The following is a 22206-nucleotide window of genomic DNA, read 5'->3' on the forward strand; positions in this document are numbered from 1 at the left end:
ATTCTCCAGTCTTATTTCCGTACCTGAGACTAGAACAGATGGGAGAAATAGAAAACAGGGTGTGTGTGTGTGTGTGTGTCTGTGTGTGTTGGGGGGGTAGTGAGGGTCTGCCTGTTACACCTGCACCAGCATAGTGTCTATGTCCAAAGAGATTAGGTTAAGTTTGCCTATGCATTTGTCATTTCTGATGAAGTGTGGAATAAGAGAAATACTTAGACAGGTACTCTGGTTAAACTAAAAACTAACCCTTAATTAAGGCTGCATGCAGAAGTCATGAGTGGAGGTCAAAAAACAAAAGAATGGTGTATATCTGAAATTAAACATTTACACTGATTGATCTTGAAAGGTCCATTTGTCATCCTTCACCTGGTTCAAACTGTAAATGGCCTTTTTCTTGTTACTGGCTATTTGAGAAGTCTTCACCTTCCTTTCCAAAAGGTTGAAAACTGCACACTGTCCTTTTGTAAGTGTTCCAGAATCCATCACCTCCCTGCGTAAACTCTGTTTCCTTCCTGTATCTCTACAGATTTGAAAGTTGACTGCTGTTGATGTTGCGCTGCAGATAGCCTGTTCACACTCCTGGTTTCTGTTCAAAATAAAACTGTGGTTTCTGATTTGGCCCTTTCATGACTTACACTACAAGTCAAAAGCTTGGGCACACCTTCTTATTAATGTTTTTTCTTTATTTTTACCACTTTCTACATTGTAGAAAGATAAATGCCACACAGAGTTCCAGTAGCAGACACATCTCTACATCAGCGGTTCAGAGGAGACTGCGCGAATCAGGCCTTTATGGTAGCTGCTAAGAAACCACGACTACGGAAAAGCAACAAGCGAAAGAGATTTGCTTGAGCCGGGAAACACAAGGAATGGATACTGGACCAGAGGAAATCTGTGCTTTGGTCTGATGAGATCTCGGGTTCCACTCGCCGTGTCGTTGTGCGACACAGAAAAGATGAACAGATGGTCTCTACATGCATGGTTCCCACCGTGAAGAATGGAGGAGAGGGTGTGATGGTGTGGGGAGCTTTGCTGCTGACACTGTTGGGGATTTATTCAAAATGGAAGGCACACTGAACCAGCATGGCTACCACTGCATCCTGCAGCAACATGCCATCGCATCCAGTTTGCTTTTAGTTGGACCATCTCCATGCTGTGTAAGGGCTATTTGACCAAAAAGGAGAGTGATGAAGTGCTGTGCCAGAATGCCTGGCCTCCACAGTCAGCAGACCTAAACCTAGTTTGGGATGAGATGGGCCACTGAGCGAAGTCAAAAGGGCCAATCTCCGGGAACTCCTTCATGACTGCTGGAAAACTGTTTCATGTGAAGACTTCATGAAGCTTATCAAGAGAATGCCAAGAGTGTGCAAAGCACTGATGAAAGCAAAGGGTTTCTGTTTTGAAGAATCTAAAATATAAATCATGTTTTGAGTTGTTTCACACTTTTTTAATAATAATGGAGTGGATTTATATAGCGCTTTTCAGGACCCCTCAAAGCGCTTTAGAATTCCACTATTCATTCACTCTCACATTCACACACTGGTGGAGGCAGCTACAGTTGTAGCCACAGCTGCCCTGGGGCAGACTGACAGAAGCCAGGCTGCCATATCGCGCCATCGGCCCCTCTGGCCAACACCAGTAGGCGGTAGGTGAAGCGTCTTGCCCAAGGACGCAACGACCGAGACTGTCCGAGCCCAGGCTCGAACCAGCAACCTTCCGGTTACAGAATGAACTGCCAACTTTTGAGCCACAATCGCCCATTTTGTTTACCACATAATGCCATATGTGTTCATTCATAGTTTTGATGCCTTCAGTGAGAATCTACAATGTCAATAGTCATGAAACTAAAGAAAAAACATTTAATGGGAAGGTGTGTCCAAACTTTTAACTGCTAGAGTACATCGCCAGGTTCAGATAAAAATGAGAGCTTGTCCAGGTTTGATCAGTTTAGTGCATTTGAGTTTGTACTAATTAGCTCATTTGATCATGTTGTGCATTAAGCCAGGTTTGGTCTGGTTTTTGGTGGATGCACTAGGTGTTCAAAATAAGGTGTGTTTGTTTTCCATCAGAGATTAGATGTTTGGACGCCTTGAGAACAATGGTTGGTGTTTGCTTAGATGAGCTTTAGTCATTTGGGTTGCATCGTTTCTCTTTCCCACATTCTGGTTGTGTTGTGGTGTCATGGTTAGTGTCAGTTGCCTCTGGACAATTCTACATGTGCACAGGAATTTGTGGGGTTGCCAGCTTGTAGGTTGCTTTACAAACCTACTTGTGTAAAAGGCACATAAAGACTAGGGGTGTAGTGTTAGTTGTGGTTATGCAGATAGTGGAAAACTCTAGTGGTTTTGCTATCTTTGATGTTTTGTGTCATCCTATACCATGGCCTCAGTCGCAGCTTTTGTTGGCTCTCCTTCTTGGATCTTGTTAGAAAATATACCAAGGAACAGCTGTTGAAAATAGCTGGACACTATGAACTGACGTTAAGGTTATGGTCTTCAAGACAAAGGTTATTAAAGTTGTAGCTGAGAACATAGTTTGGGTTTAGAGCCAGTAGTTGCTCCTCTGGTGACTACAAGGCTTAATTTTGAGCAGCAGGAGCTGCTTTTGATGCAGGGACAGTGTGGCCAGGATGGCCTGTAAATGGTAAATGGTCTGTATTTATATAGCGCTTTACTAGTCCCTAAGGACCCCAAAGCGCTTTACATATCCAGTCATCCACCCATTCACACACACATTCACACACTGGTGATGGCAAGCTACATTGTAGCCACAGCCACCCTGGGGCGCACTGACAGTGGCGAGGCTGCCGGACACTGGCGCCACCGTCCTGATACGTTTCATATCAGGACGAACTTGTGTCTCATGCCTATGTTTGATTTGGTCTTTATTTGAGCAGGTGGCTAATTTGAGGCAGTGGGTGAATTCAAAACAAACTTTGTTGCTCAATGGTTTATTTACTGAGAAAGCTCAGGCTGGTCACTTTGCATTAAGCACAGAGGGTAGCTTGAACTAAAGTCTGAGTTAATGTTACAGACATCCAGCCACCACTTTCAGTCCTGGCAAGCTAATGTGGAATTTGATGATGATTTGTTGGCTAATTTTAATCAGTAGTGTTCTGCTGCAAATGCTTTTGAAAGGCCTTTTGATTTATTTGTCTTATAGTAATTTAAGAACTGAATATCAGAGCACAAAATTACTAATGTTCTTGAAACAGCAGCTTTAGCTGATGACAAAATATTGACCCACAAGAGTCATGCTAGGGATGTACACCCCCATTGTGACAGGAGAAACCTTAATAGTTGGCATTGTGATAGAATTCCAACTAATAGTGCATTGAAAGCTCTGCAGGCTGTGTATGATTCAGTTGCACAGTCGATAACTTTTTTCATTTAAAAAACAACAACAGCAACTTCATGAGCACAGAGCAAAGTTTAGAGAGCTTAGCCCTGGTGATCTCCCGTTCCAGATACGATTTATGAATCTTTACTCTACCGTATGTTATACAGGCAAGTCTATATCATTGGTTAAAGAAAGGCAACCCAATTGTGCCATGTAAATGTTGATGTTATACCTGTGGTGCATCTGGGACTGCTAAGATGTATATAGGGAACTCTTTTGTACTCTTTTTTCCTGCTCTTTGGTGGAAGCCAGTTTGGACTTTGCGTGTTGGGTGTAATACATTTGTCAGTAACACAGTAATCTAATGCTTAACGTACTCAATTACTTTTATGATAAGTAATGAGTAATGTGTAATGCATTATTTTTCTTGAGTAATGACCCCAACACCTGGCTGTGGCAGATCATAACTCACAAGATGCAAGGGTTTAGATGACCTTATTATATATGGTTGCCTGAAAATTGTGGAACTACAGAATCTAGATGTGTTTGTTAGACATTTGCCTGCATCCAAATGTATTTTAGGATTTACAGATCTTTCATAGGGGACACACAATCCCACACGCAGCTGCTGGAGCATGGCAGTGATGTCAGGGATGCTATAGTGATCCAATTTGGCAATGATGATCTGGCATCAATTTTAAGTTTACATTTCTTCAGTATTGAACAGCAGACATTAACATTTCTTGTTGGAGGTCATTTAAAAAAGAATAAACCCCGACCCCCAGGGGTCGTTTGGTACCGGACCGCGAGATTTGAGGCTTGGGTGTGAAATTTATGGTTTTCAGGGTTTTTATCGATTTTTATCATTATTTTTTTTAATCGTTTTTATCGTTAACGGGGTTTCCTGGGTCTTTTCCCATGTGGTATGAATAAATCTGCTTCTTTTCTTTTTGGTACCGGTACTGGTTTTATTTTGTTGTATTTATCTGCGACACCTTAAAGGCTGGTCTGTGAAAATATTGTCAGAAATAAACCGGTCCGTGGGGCAAAAAACGTTGGGGACCGCTGAGTATCTATAATACATAAACATCTCCATAAATATTCAAATAAATACATATAAAGGGAATGGATGCAAATTACATACAGATACAGATAAATGAGTAAATAAGAATTATGTATGGTATTAAGGGTGTGTGTGTGTTTGGGGGGGGGCATGATGTTGAAAGAGCTTTTAGTGAATTCAGTGTTCAGAGCAGAGATGTGCAAAGCAGTCGGTATTGGTATTTGTTGAGGGGGGGAAGTATCAAAATAGGCGTAAAGATCCAGTTTTTTTGTGTTACAGTTCTAATTAACATTAGTGTAAGTATTCTTTAGTAGTGGTGCCGGTGGGGGGGATTGGTGCTTATGGGGGGGTTGGCAGACAGTACCAGGAATAAGATGCTTTAAGTGCATGTGATTATGCATAACAGATGTTGACAGATGTTTGACATAACTGCCTCTGCTGATCTGACTTTTGCACACATTACATAACAGTTTGGTTTCATCTGCAGCACTGAGTGTAAAATGCTTCCACACAAGTTGATCAAGTTGTTTTGGCTGGTGCAGGACCAAGAGGTGGCTCAGCAGCAGCAGCACTCTTTTCTGTTTGGTTGACCAACTCCATGTGGGGAGTTTCAGCTAAGTTAATGAGTGACGGAAAGCTCTGCTACTAGCCTATATCTTGCTGTCTGCAAAAGACAGAGTAACATATATGTACCATATAACTCCCACAGGTGCATACAGTTCGACACAACAGAAGCATTGTTTTATCCTTTTAAACCGAACTTTAACGTTACTCTGTCAACAGCCTATTGTCTAAATCCGGTCCTTTTTTGCGCCACGGACAATATTTTTACGGACCGGACTTTAAATACAACAAAATAAAACGAGTATCGGTACCAAAAATAAATAAATAAAAATATGTATTCATAACACACGGGAAAAGACACAGGGAAACTGAGGTAACGATAAAAACGAATAAAACCCTATAAACCATAAATTTCACAACCGAACCTTATCACTCATGGCCCGGTACCGGTCCACGGCCCGGTGGTTGGGGACCGCTGGTCTAAATCACTAACAGAGCTACGTAAACAGAGCGAACATGAGAGCACTGCAGACGTCAATAATGCAGCGTAATGGAATCATCTCCCGATCCTCGCTAAAGTTACAAACTGCCTCCGGAACCCAGTTAAGGTCCAAAAAATCTATTCAACAAACATAGTGATGCAGTTCAGTTCAGTCTTGTCTGCGTGGAGCAGCCTGTGTCATTCACCTTTTACATGCACTGCGGTCTAAAAAGGACACTCAGCTTTTTGATATAAAGTTTTTCTTGTTCCCGAACACAAATATTTTTAAAAATATTTATTCAAAATAAGTATTCGTAAAAAAACACGATATTCGTGCTCATCCGAATCCACCCCTAGTTCAGAGTTTTTATAGCCTGAGTAGGCAAGTGTGTTTTTGTAACACTTTAACTCAGCTGTGACCCGTGGAGGGCCAGAGGCACCAAAATGAATGAATTAAATATGCCACGAAGTAATTAATTATATGTTTAATTAATTAATTAAATTATTGCAGAGAGTAATTAACACCACCCAAAAAGTCATTGGCTGCCCTCTGCCAGATCCTCCTGTCTCAGAAAAATCAGGGCCATCACAGGTGACCCCTTGCACCCCGCCCACCTGCTGCCCTCTGGTCTGCTCCTCAAGTCAGTCAGGTCCCACACCTCCAGACTCACTCACAGCTTCTTCCTCTGGGCCATTCAGACTGTTAACAAACACTATCACCCCACACCACACCCCTACCCACCCACCTCACCAATCTGAGCTATGGTCTCAGTAACCCTCATCACTCAGGCCTCTCACATATGGACTCTATATTCACACCACGTCCTTACTTCTTCCAAGCACTTTGCTGTCCATTGTGTGCCTTTCTCTTGTTTTGCATATATTCACAGCGGTGTGGAACACCCATAAGCTTGTTGTACATGTAAACAGGAAACATAATGAGATGCAGACATGATAACACGAGCTTGACAACATAGGACACACAGACATGAAACATGAGAGATTAAGACCCGCAGACCTAACATGACGAACAGACGAGAAACACACTGTAGATATATTCAGAGGGAAAAGGGAACATGAGACATGGACATAACGAAGTACAAAAAGAACATGATGGCTGGGGGAAAATACACATAGTAGATGGAATGGGTCATGGGGGGGGCAAGAGGAGGAGACGGTGGACAAAGACATTATTGAAACACATGAAGGGAGACTTAGACACAAGGGGTCTAATAAACAAAGAACTAGAACTGGGAAACAGGAGCTTAAGATGACTAAGTGAACTTAAACATAATCCATAAACATCAAAGTATATTAAAACTCAAAGTCTTGTGCTGAATGTCTTACTACCTTTTGTGGTTTTTAATGTCCATTTCATGTTGATTATTTCAGTGGCTGGATTGGCTTCCAGGAGGATAAGCCTGAAGCCATGCGAGGTCCATGGTGGTGGTCCTTCTCCACCCCCCCTTTGTTTTACAGTACCTGGGTGTAACGTTGGTGAGTTTGTATGTGCTCCTTTTTTCTTCTTCTTTTTGTCCTGAGCAACTGGTGAGTCCAGCTCAGCCTTTCTCTTGTTTTTACTTGATTATTGGACAGATTTATCTGCTTCAGTCAACTCTTGATAGTGATCCAGCCTGCAACTGCTTATAATTTCTTTTTATACATGTAATAAATATATCTTAATATTTAAACCAATGTATCTCACTGGGTTGCATTTTAAAACCTGTGCAGCCTTCTATTTAATTTGCTTAAATATTCCATCTTTATATTTCCTAGGAGTGAAATTCCCCTAGGTGGCAGGTCGCAACTTACTTAATGACAACCCCCCCTGAGCACATTGCCAGTAGCAAGACCTCAGGTTAAGTAGTTTTGAGACAAAGTTAAAGAGGCGAGGTTGAGTTGGTTTGCAAATATATAGAAGGGATAAGGTATATGAGGGATACCGCAGAGACGACTCGTGGAAGTAGTGAAAGAGGAGATGCAAATGGTGGGTGTGGTCTGTAGCTCAGCTGCAGGGGAGGTGTGGTGCAGTGGGTTCAGGTGGCAGTACCGGGGGAGGCTGGCCAGCACAGTTGGTGGTCATCATTAAGTCATGCCGCCACTTTTTCAGTAGCACCGGTCAGAAACTAGAAGAGAGAGGAGAGGAGCTGGAAGTGGACAGCTGCAGACAGCAGACATGGCAGAGCAACTGTCTATGTGGAACAGCTGCAGCTGCTGCTGTTCAGTATTATGGGGAATATGAGCTAGCTGCCATAACATCCTGGAAAGGCAATGCTGTAAATTGGGTTGTTCTGGCCAAGAATAACACTGAGTCATGTTACAGTTGGTGTGACAGAAGTGGATGCTCGGATTAGTACATGCTGAGATAAGATGGAAGCAGAAGATCCACTGTGGTGACCCCTAAAGCGAGTAGCTGAAAGAAATCTCTAAAATACTTCTGCAATTAAAAATCATTAACTAAGTAGTGACTGAAAGAATTACAAATGTGAGTGGCGAATATGAACTTTCTCAGAAAGGTGAATGGCTTCTCCGAGTAAGGAGCTCAAACATTCGAGGTGGACTAAGACTAGAGGCAATGCTCCTCAATATTGAAAAGAACCAGCTGAGGAGGTCCAGGCATCTCACTGGGATGCCTCCCTGTGCCACCTGGGAGAGGTGCTCTGAGGCATGTCCTACTCTGAGGAGGGCATAGACCAAGGACACACTGGAGAGATTAGATCTTTCTAGGCTGGCCTGGAAATCCCCTGGATGAGCTGCAGTAGGTGGCTTGGGAAGAGGAGGCCTGGGTTTCTCTGCTTAGATGCTCCCCCCGTGACCCGGACCTGGACAAGTCACAAAATTGTACAAGGAAGTTATTGATACTGCTCAAAAAATGTAAAAACACCTCTGAATCAGAGTATAGCATGAAGTCAATGAACTTCAGGAATAGTACTCTGCTAGTTAAGTAGCAGAGGGGATTGTTGACCAGGTTTAGCTACTTTGGTGTTAACAAACTTCACAACAGGTGCACTAGAGAGGCAACAATGAGACAACCCCAAAAAAGGAAATGGTTTTACATGCTACTAACATTGCTGCCCTCCTTATCTTTCCGAGTGTTTTTCACTATTTTTGCATTTAGTTTGTCACGGTTCTGGGTCAGTTTGACCCAGTATTTTGAGTTGTCATGTTTTTGCAGGTTTAGTTTAGTTCCATGTGTCATTTTCTGTCTGTCTCTGTGTCGTGTCTGCATCTTTGTTTAGTGGTTTCTTGTTCCTGTTTTATTGTGAAGGTCTGCGTCTCATGTGAGTGTGTTCAGTTTTACCTCTTGTCTCGTCTCGTTGATTACTCCCAGCTGTGCCCCCACCTGTGTGTAATCTCCCTGTGTTTCTCTGTGTGCATTAAAGTCTTTGTAGTTGGTGGTCTGTCTGTGTATTCCACCATGTTTCATCCATGTGTTCCCTGCCGTCACCATCTTGTACCGTCGTCCACCTTGCTTCATGTTTGAGTTCCGGTTTGTATTCAGTAGTTTAGTTGTCTCCAGTATAGTTTAGTGTGATCTCTGTTTCCATTTTTCCACTGGCGCATTGTGTTCAATAAACCACCTTCACTCCTCCACTTCTGCATGCGATTGAATCCTCATTTATTATTTTCATACGGCTCATCTCACTCGTCGTGACAGTACGGAATAGCCAGATATGGATCCAGCGGCAGTCACACCACCCAGGGAGCTTCAGGAGGCCGTTATCGACTCTGCTTCTAAATTAATTTACCAGTGGTTAGAGCATGAGGGAGAAGCCCCTCTTTACACTGTGGAAGCCAACCTACAACACCTCATTTCCGGTTATCCCTGGTTATTGGACTCTCTGCATCCGCTCGTGCAGAATTTCGTTCTCCACGAGCTTCACCTACGCCCCCCTGCTACCGCTCGCCTGCTCGCTTCAATGGAGGACGTGCCGTCCGAACCGCTGGACGAAGGATTACCCGGCCTGTCGGAGCCGTCTCCAAGAAAGAAGCGACGTTTGCGCTGTCGGCGTGGCACCCCACATGTAAACAATCGGCTGTGGTGAGTGAAAGGGACGCTTTTTCTGCTGCGTCAGACTCTGTGACTGTGTTTTCTGGAGCTATTTTTTGTGTGTCTTCTGAAGATAACAATAATTTTTCTGTCTCACCCATGGCCACTGCTTCAAAGTCTGTTTCTCCTGAGCCCACGCTCTGTGTTAATGACTGTTTCCATTCTGTTTCCAAGCCTGGTATTATGAATTTAGAGAATGGAAATGTTTGGGACCCTTTTTTTACCTGCGCTGATTCATTCAGGGGAAGTTGTAAACCTCACCGAAACAGTTTTTCCTGATCATGTTCTTCCATCCACACTTTCACCACAGTTTAACGTTGGGTCTGCAATTCAGTTAACCGCAGTTCAGTCAGCCGCTCCACCACCTGTTACAACTTCGCTACCTGAAGCTCAGTTGCCACCAGTTCAGCAGCCTACCCACTCTTTCATTCAGCCTCCATCTTCACTGTCTAATTCTAAGCAGGGAACACACTTCACCACAATATCTGCTGGTTCTCTTAAGCTGGCCATGTCAGAGACAGTTGCTCCCTCTAGGGCCTCCCCAGAGGCTGGGTGTCAGTCACCAGCCAACTCTGGACCCCTAGAGGTCAAGACGCCAGCGCCAGCAGCCTCACTGGAGAACTCACCAGAACAGTCTCGGCTCTCAGCACCCCCTGAGAGTTCAAGTGAGTTCATCCGTCCGCCTCCGTCCTCTGCTGAGTGTATTGGGGAACACTTTCAGCCCTCTGAGGACTGCATCCCACTGTTGCTGCCTGAGTCTAGCCACTGTGCAGCTCAGTCCCAGCCAGTGTCCACACTGGCAGAGGTCTGCGTACTGGCTGCTTCAGTGTCTGTTTCCACTGGAGGGCCCGAGGAGCCCGTCCAGTCTCAAGCCACGTTAGCTGGGGGTTCAGGTGAACCCAGCCAGCGTCCTGCCTCGTCGGCTGGAGGGCCTGAGGAGCCCATCCTGCCTCAAGTGTCGTCAGCTGGGGTTCGGGAGAACCCAGCCAGCCTCGAGTGTCGTCAGCTGGAGGGCCCGAGTCGCCTGTCCAGCTTTAAGCCAAGTAAGCTGGTGGGTCTGAGGAGCCCACCCAGCACCACGCCTCGTCTGCTGGGGGTCCTGGAGGACCCAGCAAGCACATCCTCACATCTGCTGACGGTCCGGGGAAGTTTGTTCAGCCACCACCTGCTGAATCATCCTCTGTGACTTCTACACCGTTGCCTGCATCCACATCACCTCCTGCAGCATCACCTACTGCAGCATCACCACTGTCAGGTTCCGCAGCCGTGCCTTCATCCACACCTGGTCCTGCCTCCGTGACACCGTCTTCGTCTGGTCCTGCCTCGTCTTCGTCCTCGTCTGGTCCTGCCTCGTCTGGTCCGGCGGTTGCCACACCGCCGTCAGAGCCAACTCGACCCGTTCCGCCTCGCCTCTGCCGGCCATTTTCCGGGCCTCTAAGTTAGCATCATGGCCTTCGGGGACGGCCTCCTGAAAAAGTTTGTCGCCGCCGCTGGCATCGTGGCCGACCTCCGGACCTGCTCAGTGGCCGCCACTGCCTTCCAAGTGGTCGGCCTCCTGATTGGTTTTGCCTGCGGCGCCGCCGTTGCCGTGTGCACGGCCGGCCTCCAGAACTGTCTTGGTCTTTGTGTTGTCGACTCCTGGGTCGACTCCCTGAACTTTTCTCGGACTCTTGTTGAACTCTAATTTTACAGCATTGACAGGAAGAGGGAGCAGACAGCCCCTCCTTCTAGAGTGGGTGTTGGGTGTATCTTGGCGGTAGCCAACTAGGTGTTGTCTCCACAGTCAGCCTGGTATCATGCGGGTCAGCAGAGCAGTTACTCCATTACAGTGTGGTACCTGGATCTTGCGGGATCCCTTTGTGTCAGTCTTGTGTCTTTCAGACTGATAGCTCCTCTGCTTCTTAGGGTTGGCCTTCATTTTTGGCAGGGTGCTGACCTGGTGGGCATGTGCTTAAGGTATTGGACCGCACCGTCTCCCCATGCGCTGTTTTACATATGGAATATGTAAATGAGCGGACAGATAGTCTTGATGTGATAGAAAGCATGCTGTTATTTTGCAACCTTGGTTCTCTGAGTGAGAAACTCTCTCCCCAACTTTAAGGACACTTGGAAACACGTCCCAATGACACTATCAGCGATTTCATGTCTGCACAGCTGTTTTATAGTTAAGCTGTGAGGTGTGGCAGTACTGTCTTCAAGAATTTTATACAACCTGACTAATGGGGGGTCATTCTCCTGTACATGCGGGATATGTAACAGAGCAGAAGAGAACCGAGGTTACACAGTAACCGTTCATATCCTGGTTTCTCAGATTCGTTTTGTGTCTTGTGTGAGTTTTTGGTTGTTCTACTTTTGTGTTTACAAGCTACAGTATTAAAGCTGCTGTGTTAGTTGATTTTTTTTTTTTGGTCTCCAAGTCCTGCATTTGGGTCCTGTCTAGAATTCATCTTAAAATCCTTTTGTTCACTAATAAATGCCCTGTCATGGTGCTCGGTTGGCGACCCAGTGCTTTGGGATTTGTTCTGATTTGATGTTTGATTTTTTTCATTTCATTCATTCTCTATTAGTGTTCAGGTTTTGTTCTCAGGGTCTCTAGGTCTTAGGCTTTCTTCCTCTGTTTAGTGTCTACTTATCCCTGTCCAGGTGCTTTCTCTGTGCTCTGTTTCGTGTCTCTGTGTCTGTGGACTTCCTGTTTTACTTTGAAGGTCTGTGTCTTTTGTCTCGTCGCGTTAATTAGGATCAGCTGTGCCTCCCTCCTGTTTGCCATTCCTTGTTTCCGTGTGTGTATACAGTGCGCGGTTGCCTGTGTTTCCTGGTGTCTCTCTTCGTATCTCTGTTCATCATCCCGTGTTCTTCCCTGCATGTTATGGTTTCAGGTTTGTTCTCTAGTTTTCCCAGTTCAGATCTTTTCTTAGTTCTGTCCTCGCCATCCTCGCTTTTGTTTGTTTTCACCTCCTGTTAATAAAGCTTACTTGCATCATCAGCCAGTGCCTGCATTTTGGGCCCTTCTTAATAACTCCACACGGCTTGCCCTGCGAACCTTGACATGCCCCTTATTGAATACTTAGATCAGCTGATGAGTAGGTGTTCATAGTTCAATGTACCAGACTTGCTGCTACAGGTAATTAGACTTTTACCATTGCAGCTCTGAAACAGAACAACATGTCCTTTAAATATGCTATAAATAAACATTTTTCTTTTCTTTTTAAAATTTATTTGTTCTTTTTTCTTTGTTCAGTTTTTAAATAAAATCATATAATACACTATAATAAACATGACTTGTGCATAATCATTTATGATAAAACACATATGTCAGAGTAGAAACCGCTTCTTAGTCTATTAGTCTTTGTTCTGATGTGTCCGTATCTTTTGCCTGATGGCAGCAGTTTGAAGAGATTATGAGCAGGGTATGAGGAGCCTCCACATATCTATAGTATAATACTCACCATATCTCTTTGTTGTGCTTCCAGTCAGGTCTTCAGGATGGTAGCATGGTATGTGGGCGTGTCTGAGGACAGCAGCAGCAGTGAACAGCAGTCATGGAGATGGAAGGTACTGCTGAGCCAGCCTTTGTGGATGTGGACCAGGGCCTGACTTTAGCCTGTGTCGCCTTCCTCTGCTTACTGCTGATGGCCATGATCATCCGCTGTGCCAAGGTCATAATGGACCCATATAGTGCGATTCCTACCTCCACATGGGAGGAACAGCACTTGGATGACTAACAAACTGAAACACATATATACATATACAAGGGGGTAGTGGTGGTTTTTCATTTCACTAAATGACAGTGTGTGTTTTTTTTCTTCTCTAAAATGTTGAAGCTCCAGAACACATGTACTGCTGTACAATCGAAAATTGTATGAAATCCAGACATAAACATGGAATTTACACATCAGCAAAGATTGAAGGAAATGCTGCTGTTTGAAAAACCATTGTTGGAGTGACACTAATACAACCGATACAATAACCTTGGCTTTTGTGCCTAGGGATGTCTTCCAGAGCCTGAATTCTTGTTTGTGTAATAAACACTATTAGTATTTACAAGTGGACAAAACACTTGACTGACCGCACATTTCCCTTTACAACATTACAGACTGGAGAAAAAAAGCAGACGATGATATAAAGAAGAGGACCCTTTCACAAAAGTGGAAACAAAGAAAAATACCATATAGTGATAACACATAACTTAAGCAATGTTTAAGAATAATCTAAAGTATCATTTTAGTTTATTGCAAGTTTTATTTCTTGGTGTTTTATTTACAATTCTGGAATGCTGACAAATATGATGGAACGTCTGAAGATATTGGAACAGATTAAATCAAAGTCATCATTTGATGACTGATAATTATATGTAGTCATCAACCACAGTTTATTACAGTTGTCCAAAATATTGTTTTTCCCTGTTTTTGGAACTTTGGTAGAAATTAGCAGTAGATAATCATGAAGCCATGAGGTTAACCTCATGGACACCTGATTGATTTTTTTTTAAAAAAAATTTATTTAAAAAAAGCCTAAAATATAGAGATTTGCCATTACTTTGGAGATAATAATAATAATAATAATAATAATACATTTTATTTATTGGCACCTTTCAGACCCTCAAGGTCACCTTACAATGACACGTGAACAATAGCATAAAAACATAAAAAAAAATATGTATATATAGTAAACATGGTAAATAAAATTTAGACATAAACAGTCATAAAGGCAAGTATAAAAACTGAGCTGGTAAAAATGGACTAAGACAGATCAGGTGTGTGCAATTCTAAATAGATGAGTTTTGAGACGTGATTTAAAAGTGGTGAGACAGTGTGTGGTCTCGGGGCAGAACAACTAAAGGCTCTGAAGAGAAATGAAGACAGAAAAAACTAAACAACAGCAGTGTTTGATGGGTTATTTAAGTTGGGCCATGTGCTACCTGGTCCCCAACAGCAAAGGACAAGACACTGAAAACTGACCAAATTTCAGTCAAGAGATCACATGATGTGATGCAGCCACGAGGTTAACCATTAACCCTCTGCGGCCCAGGGCATAATTTGCCGTTTTTTAATACTTTTGATCGTACTTTTATATTTATTTCACCTTAAAAAACTATTTGTCTTGCCTTGTTTGCTATAATTTTTTAGCACAACCTCTCATCAATTTTTCATTTTGCCATTCTGCGTTAACACAACTGATCTAAAATCACACATAAAACATAAAATCAGAGTCGGAAAAAACTCACAAACATGTTTAGCGAATCATTTTCATACTTTTAAATGCAAATATAAATCGCACATTTTTAAAACGTATGCACAAATTTTGCCAACAGCAAAGTAACATGCTGTTTACCTAAAAATGCAGCCAATTTCTCAGGCGCTTTTGTACAACCCTTTAAAACTACTAAATTAAAGAACAATCTGGTTTCACGATAAGATGCCACACAAATTTGACCATTTTTGCCGCTCCAACAAATATTTTCTGCCCACAACAAAACAGAGGAACAGTCCTAGGTCTAAAAACTGACAACAGGTGTATCACTCCTCCTGTTTTCCACCTGGAGACAGCGTTTACAATCTGCCTTCATTAGTGGCTTCATTGTTTTGACGCTCAAAACAAACAAATGACTACACTACACATTAACTACATAAGACAACAATACACACAAACTACACACTCCTAAAACGCTAAATGTGAAAATACACTATCTCCCTCGCTCGCTCGCTCTCTCTTGCCTGATGTCACTCCCAAAACTTTCCCGTCTTCCTGCCAAATGCCTTGTTTTGCCATATAATTCCAGGGAACGAATACCTAAATAATCATATTTTTGACTACAGGCCCAAAGTTTCTAAGTAAAAAATGTAATTAAATTTTGATTAATTACATGGCAGGTCATGGTTTTAACAAACCTTTTGACCTTTTAGTAAAGTTGTGTTGGTCCCAGGTCTCATTATTACTATTGAAATGATGGCCTACAAAACTGCAAAAATACAAAGTTGTGTTAAGAACATTAGCCATGATCTCTGTTATGTGCTGACAGTATATCGTATGATGTGATTTTGACATATGATGTAATGTTATTTTGGCCATCCACAGTAGACAAATGCAACAGCCCCAGTTACTTAAATATTCAATGCTGTCATCACAAAAGAAAAGGTTAGACCAGCATACTTTAAAATGATTCATTTCTGGACAGAGACAATGGCACTTAACTGATTAAACAAGTTTACTAATAATTTCAAGTACTAGTCAGAACTTAATAACGGACAACAAGATAACATATGAGTGGTTACCAGGCTCTACAGAAAACAAACTGCATTACTGGACCTGTAGGGTCCAAGGTTTTTAAGGTTTTCACCAATACTAACAGATAAATTGCAGCAATTTCAGTCTTCTAAATATGACCCTTGCAAGTTGCCAGACTCATGGAGATGAAAAGCCAAATCACCAGAGTGCCCCTTTATATCACTTATTACACAAATACAACATAACGAGGCCTTTGAATATTACTTTCGCTGTCAGCCACATGTGAAAATTTTATATGTTTTTTTAAATAACTCTGACTTGACAGAATTATAGCTTGTTTTTGATGTAGTGTCTGTGAGGATAAATGCTCAAACAATCTGTAGCCTTTACGACAGCAGTCTTGCTTGATTATGTGCTAATGCATGTTGATGCATGGGATTTCCTCTCCTGGTGGTGAAAGGAATGCACACACCGTGTCCATGCAAAGATAAACTCCAAAGCAGAGATTGAATGTGTCCCGGTTTAGGGCAGTATAGCACTGACACCTTTGCCTGTCTCAGCCACTAGTTTAAAATAAGCTGGGTGTTCTTGTTGCATATGTCTGACTTATATTTGTGCGTAGACTGCATTTATCATGTATGAAATGTAAGATGCATGTTATGAAGTGCCTATGCTCATAATAAACAACAGAGGAGCCATTTAATACAGAGTTCTAGATCAGCTCCTCAAATCCTTTAAAGTCCTTGGACAACTTTTCATTCGGGTTTCAAAATTGTATAGTGTCTTTCTCCACAGACAGCCATGCTCCATCTACCAGAAAACATATCCATACTCTGATACATGCATCAGAGAGCAACCTGGGGGTGGTATCTTGCCCAAGGGTATTTGACATGCAGCCTGGAGCCTCCAGGGACTGAACCACTAACCATCCAATCAGTAGATGACCTGCTCTACCTTGTATCCCAGAGTCTGTGGGCTACACTCTATAGGCATTAACTACTCGTAGAACTGGTCATCTACCACTGAGGGGTTAAGTGTCCAGCTACTACAGTATGTATGTCCAAATATCTTTGGGCAAGATACTGAAGCCGAGTTGCCCTTAATGCATTCATGTGAATGTGTGCGTGCCTTCTAGCAACTACCAAGAAACAAACAGATAGGCAACAAACTAAAAGACAAACACAGATGATCACTGAAAGGATCAGGTGATGCTGCAACATTTTGTGACAACCGATTGGATATTTACTTCATTTCAGTTCAATGTTATTTATATAGCGCTAAATCACAACAACAATTGCCTCAAGGTGTCACGAAGTGGGATGGACTCAAGCGCAGAAAAGGCAGCTAGAATACAGTTCCGTTTATTACTATACAACACCAGGTGCAAATATATACAAGTGAGAGGGCGGGGGGAATCCAGGGCACAGGGAAATCCGGGAAAGGAGCTCTTCACACACGAGGGACTTCACAAAAAACACAGCACATCAGCAGCCCGCACACCAAGGGTTCCAGGGAAACGGAATTCCTGTTTACAGACAACAAGTGATTAATCCAAAGGGTCAGCGACACGAAAAGGAAACAAGAGACTAGTACTCCGGAGCTTACTACTGAGGTTACTCAATAGTCCAGCAACGAGATGTTTCCAACCACTGCCTTAAGTAGTGGATGAATTTAGGCGATGAGCCACAGGTGTGTGATTAACTTCAGGTGCGAGGGCCAGGGGCGGGAGCCCGCAATGAGCTCTGCCCCGGCGAGACACGGCAAGCGTGAGAGAGGTAGATGTAAACAAGAAACATATGTAGCCAACCTGAGTCAGCCGGGCAGACACGGGGACCATGACACAAGGTGCTTTATATTGTAAGGTAAAGGTCCTGCAATAATACAAAGAAAACAGATGAAAGGATCATATGACCTCCATGAGCAAGAGTTTTGGTGATAGTGAGAAGGAAAAAAACTCCCTTTTAACAGGAAGAAACCTCCAGCAGAACCAGGCTCAGGGAGGGTTATCTGCCACGACTAGTTGGGGGTGAGGGGAGGAAGGCAGGACAAAGACACATGTCGAAGACAGCCCGAGATAACATCAAATAATTGAATGCAGAGAGGCCTATTAACACATAGTAAGTGAGAAACGTGACTGAAGAAGACACATTCAATGCATCATGGGAATCCCCCAGCAGCTTACATCTATTGCAGCATAACTAAGGGAGGATTCAGGGTCACCTGATCCAAACAAAACTAAATGCTTTATCAAAAAGGAAAGCTTTAAGCCTAATCTTACAAAGAGCGTCTGTCTCCCGATTCCAAACTATCAGCTGGTTCCAGAAGAAGAGAGGCCTGAAAACTGAAGGCTTAATATGTGCGTTGAAGGACATGTCCTGGTCAAAAATGACTCCAAGGTTCCTCACAGCGTTACTGGAGGCTGAGGTAATGCCATCCAGAGTAAGAGTCTGGTTAGACACCATATTTCTAAGCTTTTTATGGCCGAGCACAATAACCACAGTTTTAACTAAATTTAGAAGCATAAAATTAGAGATAATCCAGGTCTTTGAGTCTTTAAGACATTCCTGCAGTTTAACTACTTGGTGTGTGTTATCGGACTTCAAGTTCAACCTACAACAGGAGCTGCTAGTGATCTTCTACGCTGCCATCATCCAGTCTATCCTGTGCCCACTAATCACTGTCTAATTGGGCTCAGCTACGAAGCAGGACAGGACCAGACTGCAATGGAGAATCAGGTCTGCAGAGAGGATTATCGGTACTGATCTTCCCTCCATCCAAGACGCACTGCTATATCATTCAGGTTGTATACCCATATGCACAATGAACTACACAGTTTTTCATTTACAAGCTATACAAACTTGTTTGTATAGTATCTTAAGACTTTCTGCAAATTTTTTTTCTTACTTTTTATCTGTGAGCTGGAGTCAAAACTTGGAGTGTTCACAAAGAGCAGAAAAATGTTATACAAGAACCAGAGCAGTGAGTGACGTGATTTAAAGTGAAATAAAATAAAATAAAAAGTATTATAGCAATAAAACTGTATTTTTCAAGGGTGAGAAGCTGTTATCCAAAAGTTGACCAAAATGACATTTTGTTGACGACAAAATGTATAAAGACTTCAAGACTTCAGCCAATAGAGAAACACATGAAGGAGGAAAATGATCTGATGGAGACTGGAGAAGATCAGCCAGATGGACAACATGTGTCGCAGCTGAAGTGCCAGAAACCAGGAAGCTCCACCATGAAGGGAAGGAGAATCCCAGCACAGCTTGAGACGTGCAGGCAGGGAGATTCAAACAACAGCAGCAGACCAGCATCCAACTGTAATAGTATTAGTAAAAATGTACAAATGAAAGATTTTTTCACAGATCAATAAAAATGTACATGGGCCAATAAAACTCTGAGCTGAGGGGCTGTTGGGTTGGACAGCGAATTAATATTAACATTAATTATTAACATCTACACCATCACAATGAGTCATTTTCAGCAGTATAACATGTTGCATCAGCGCACAGGGCAAACTTTTCTTTACTGCAGCAACCACATACAAGCAATACAGACACAGACTCACTCATTCACTAACACTTACACAGGCAGAAACACATGCACAAAAATACACACATGGACACACAGGAGACACAAGTATACCTTATTTTATTTGACATTACTGCACATTTGATATGCCATGTAAATACACTGAAAGGGTTAGTTTTTAGTTGTTGTTTGCAGTTGAACTATTAAACATTGGTTTCCATTTGAGAAATTGCATTATTATTATTATTATTATTATTAGTAGTAGTAGTAGTAGTAGTATTAATTCCGATCAATTACTCACAAACACACCTCTCTAACTAACCATCCTCTGAGATTTCAGAAGACGTATGTTATTATTGGGAAATGACATGTTAAACGCTCCCTAACTGCTGGTATTTTTCACCTTTTCGGTGGCTCCGTAATGTGCTTACAGTCTCCTTGCAAGCTCGTGATGATCCTCAGAATTACCTCAGATCCAGTTCACATAAAAAGAAAATTCCTGTGTCTTGTAGACAGCTTTCACAGAAACAGGGTCTTTATCTTTGGTTATGTGATATTCTCAAGAACTTCTTATAGACTTCAGAAGGCACAGACAGGTCCACTCCTGTCTCATTATGACTGGAGAACAGGTGGAATCTGTCTCCACTTTCAGGTTTCTGGGTACCCATATATCAGCCGCTCTCACCTGGATGCACTACACTCACCCTGAGTCCATCAGCAGCTGCACTTCCTCCGTGTCCTCGGGAAGAATGACCTCGACCAGAAGCTGCTGCTGGCCTTCTACTGCTCCTCAGTGGAGAGCACACTGTCCTGCTGCCTGGATGTCTAAGGGGCCAAAGCTGAGAACAGGAAGACTCAAATTCTGTTATGCAAAGATTAGTTTCCCTGTGTCGAGGTAAGTGAAATGCAGGGAGGGATTTCCTTGCCAGGATGATGGAGGATGCATCAAGACATTCCAGTCTGGATTACAGCATTTGTCACTGACCTCTGTATGGCGCCAAAGAGCCTTATGTAATTTGCTAATTATTTGTAATTAATTTAAACTTTCATGAATACCTGGACCCTATCAATGTTGCACAAGTAGTCCAACAAAATGCCTCCAGCCTCCAGCAGCCCACTGGTGTGACCAAACAATGAGAAAGACATTTCATGAGGGTGGCCCGAGGGCCCCGTGCCCTCTACTGGCCCTGTGTGCACTGCCCAACACCACAGAGTCTCATTGAGATTTGCCATAGAATTTGAGAATTGACAGGTCCAACATTGGGTCCTAGGTTCCTCTCGGTGCAGTAGCCAGGACAGGTCATCCTCTAACACTCAGAAAAACACATTTCAGATTTTATTTCAAGTTAATTCATTAATTAATTAAACAAAAGAAAATGAAAGAAAGAAAACAGAACGAGGTTGTAGGCTTTATGTGGTCAGATTTTGTTTAATATCTCCATCCAAACTGATTTCCAGGTCAACATGTGATGTCACACAACATCATGTGGCTGGGACTGGACCAAAGACCTGGACTGAATTAGCTTTCAAACCGAGTGGATTTCTGCTACGTGTCTATCAGCATGTTACCCTCAGCAGCTCTTTTTCATGTATTTTTTCTATATTTTTCTATATTTTTCTATATATACTTAAAAAAACACATTTTCTAGTCCTGTCAAAGGGCAAAACCCCATTTCCATAGAGACTGTGTCAGCTCCCAAACAGACAAAAAACAAACTAAAAACCAGCACGGCACACCGTGTTCACTGTTCATAATCATAAACTACACCTTTATTGGCTGCTATTTCCAAGCACATTGTGCGCTGTCGGTCCTGCGTGCTACACAACAACATTCAATATTTAGTATTTACTGCTGTTTACACTTAGCTAGATTAACGTGATGGTGTTGTGTTTAGTATGTTGCTCTGTTTTTTTGTTTGTTTTCTCTTCTTTTTCTCTCAACAGGTGATCCAGGAGATTTTTTTCTCTTCTTTCTCTTTTTAAGTGCCCTTTCTCACTGTCCCTTCTGGTTTTCTTTTCCTTCCTCTTTCTTTCTCCCTTTCCTATCCCTCAGTCATGTCTGTCCCATCTGTAACAACTGAAAATAAAATAAAAGAAATAATAACAACAAAGGTCGATCAAATAGACCAATATGGCAAGGCCGTGATGATCCATTTGGCAAAGTAAATCCATTGGGTCTCCTTGTTGGTCTTTAGACAACAATTCTGATGGCTAAAGAACCAAATGGGACAGGCAAAAAAAAAAAAAATTAGGTCTCTCTCCTCCAAGTCTCTGTTAGTACATGACTTAATAATTGATCAACAAATTGATTTACTCTGCCTTACAGAAACCTGGTTGCAGCAGGATGATTATGTTAGTTTAAATGAATCAACACCCCCGAGTCATTCTAACTACCAGAAACCTCGAAGCACAGGCCGAGGGGGAGGTGTGGCAGCAATTTTTCACACCAGCCTATTAATTAATGAAAGACCAAGACAGACTTTTAATTCATTTGAAAGCCTGATGCTTAACATTGTCCACCCCAGCTGTGAAACTCAGAAACCAGTCTTACTTGTTATCATCTATCGTCCACCTGGGCCTTACACAGAGTTTCTGTCTGATTTCTCAGACTTTATATCTAATTTAGTTCTCAGCTCAGATAAAATAATTATTGTGGGTGATTTTAACATCCACGTAGATGCTAAAAATGACAGCCTCAACATGGCATTTAGTCTGTTATTAGACTCAATTGGCTTCTCTCAAAATGTAAAAGAACCCACCCACCACTTTAATCACACTCTAGATCTTGTTTTAACATATGGCATAGAAACTGAACATTTAACAGTGTTTCCTGAAAACCCTCTCCTGTCTGATCATTTCCTGATAACATTTACATTTACAATAATTGATTACACAGCGGTGGAGAGTAGACTTTATCACAGTAGATGTCTTTCTGAAAGCGCTGTAACT

The 22206-nt window shown here is 42.6% G+C and overlaps 1 protein-coding gene across 1 annotated transcript; it reads left to right on the forward strand.

The window, feature by feature from the left end:
• The first annotated feature begins 12973 nt into the window (after nucleotides 1–12973).
• ctxnd1 (cortexin domain containing 1) lies at nucleotides 12974–13766 on the forward strand. Its single transcript, XM_085412981.1, has one exon. It carries the CDS (start codon nucleotides 13038–13040, stop codon nucleotides 13218–13220), a length of 183 nt encoding a protein of 60 aa, XP_085269107.1. The 5' UTR covers nucleotides 12974–13037; the 3' UTR covers nucleotides 13221–13766.
• Nucleotides 13767–22206: the final 8440 nt, after the last annotated feature.

The sequence above is a fragment of the Rhamphochromis longiceps genome, linkage group LG1 (genome assembly GCF_057381845.1).
Source record: "Rhamphochromis longiceps isolate RC_006_pf linkage group LG1, R_longiceps_female_GT1.1, whole genome shotgun sequence".
Taxonomy (NCBI): domain Eukaryota; kingdom Metazoa; phylum Chordata; class Actinopteri; order Cichliformes; family Cichlidae; genus Rhamphochromis; species Rhamphochromis longiceps.

What these genes read in the sequence shown, in the direction of transcription:
- ctxnd1 (XM_085412981.1), top strand. Translation starts at nt 13,038, where the DNA reads ATGGAGATGGAAGGTACTGCTGAGCCAGCCTTTGTGGATGTGGACCAG.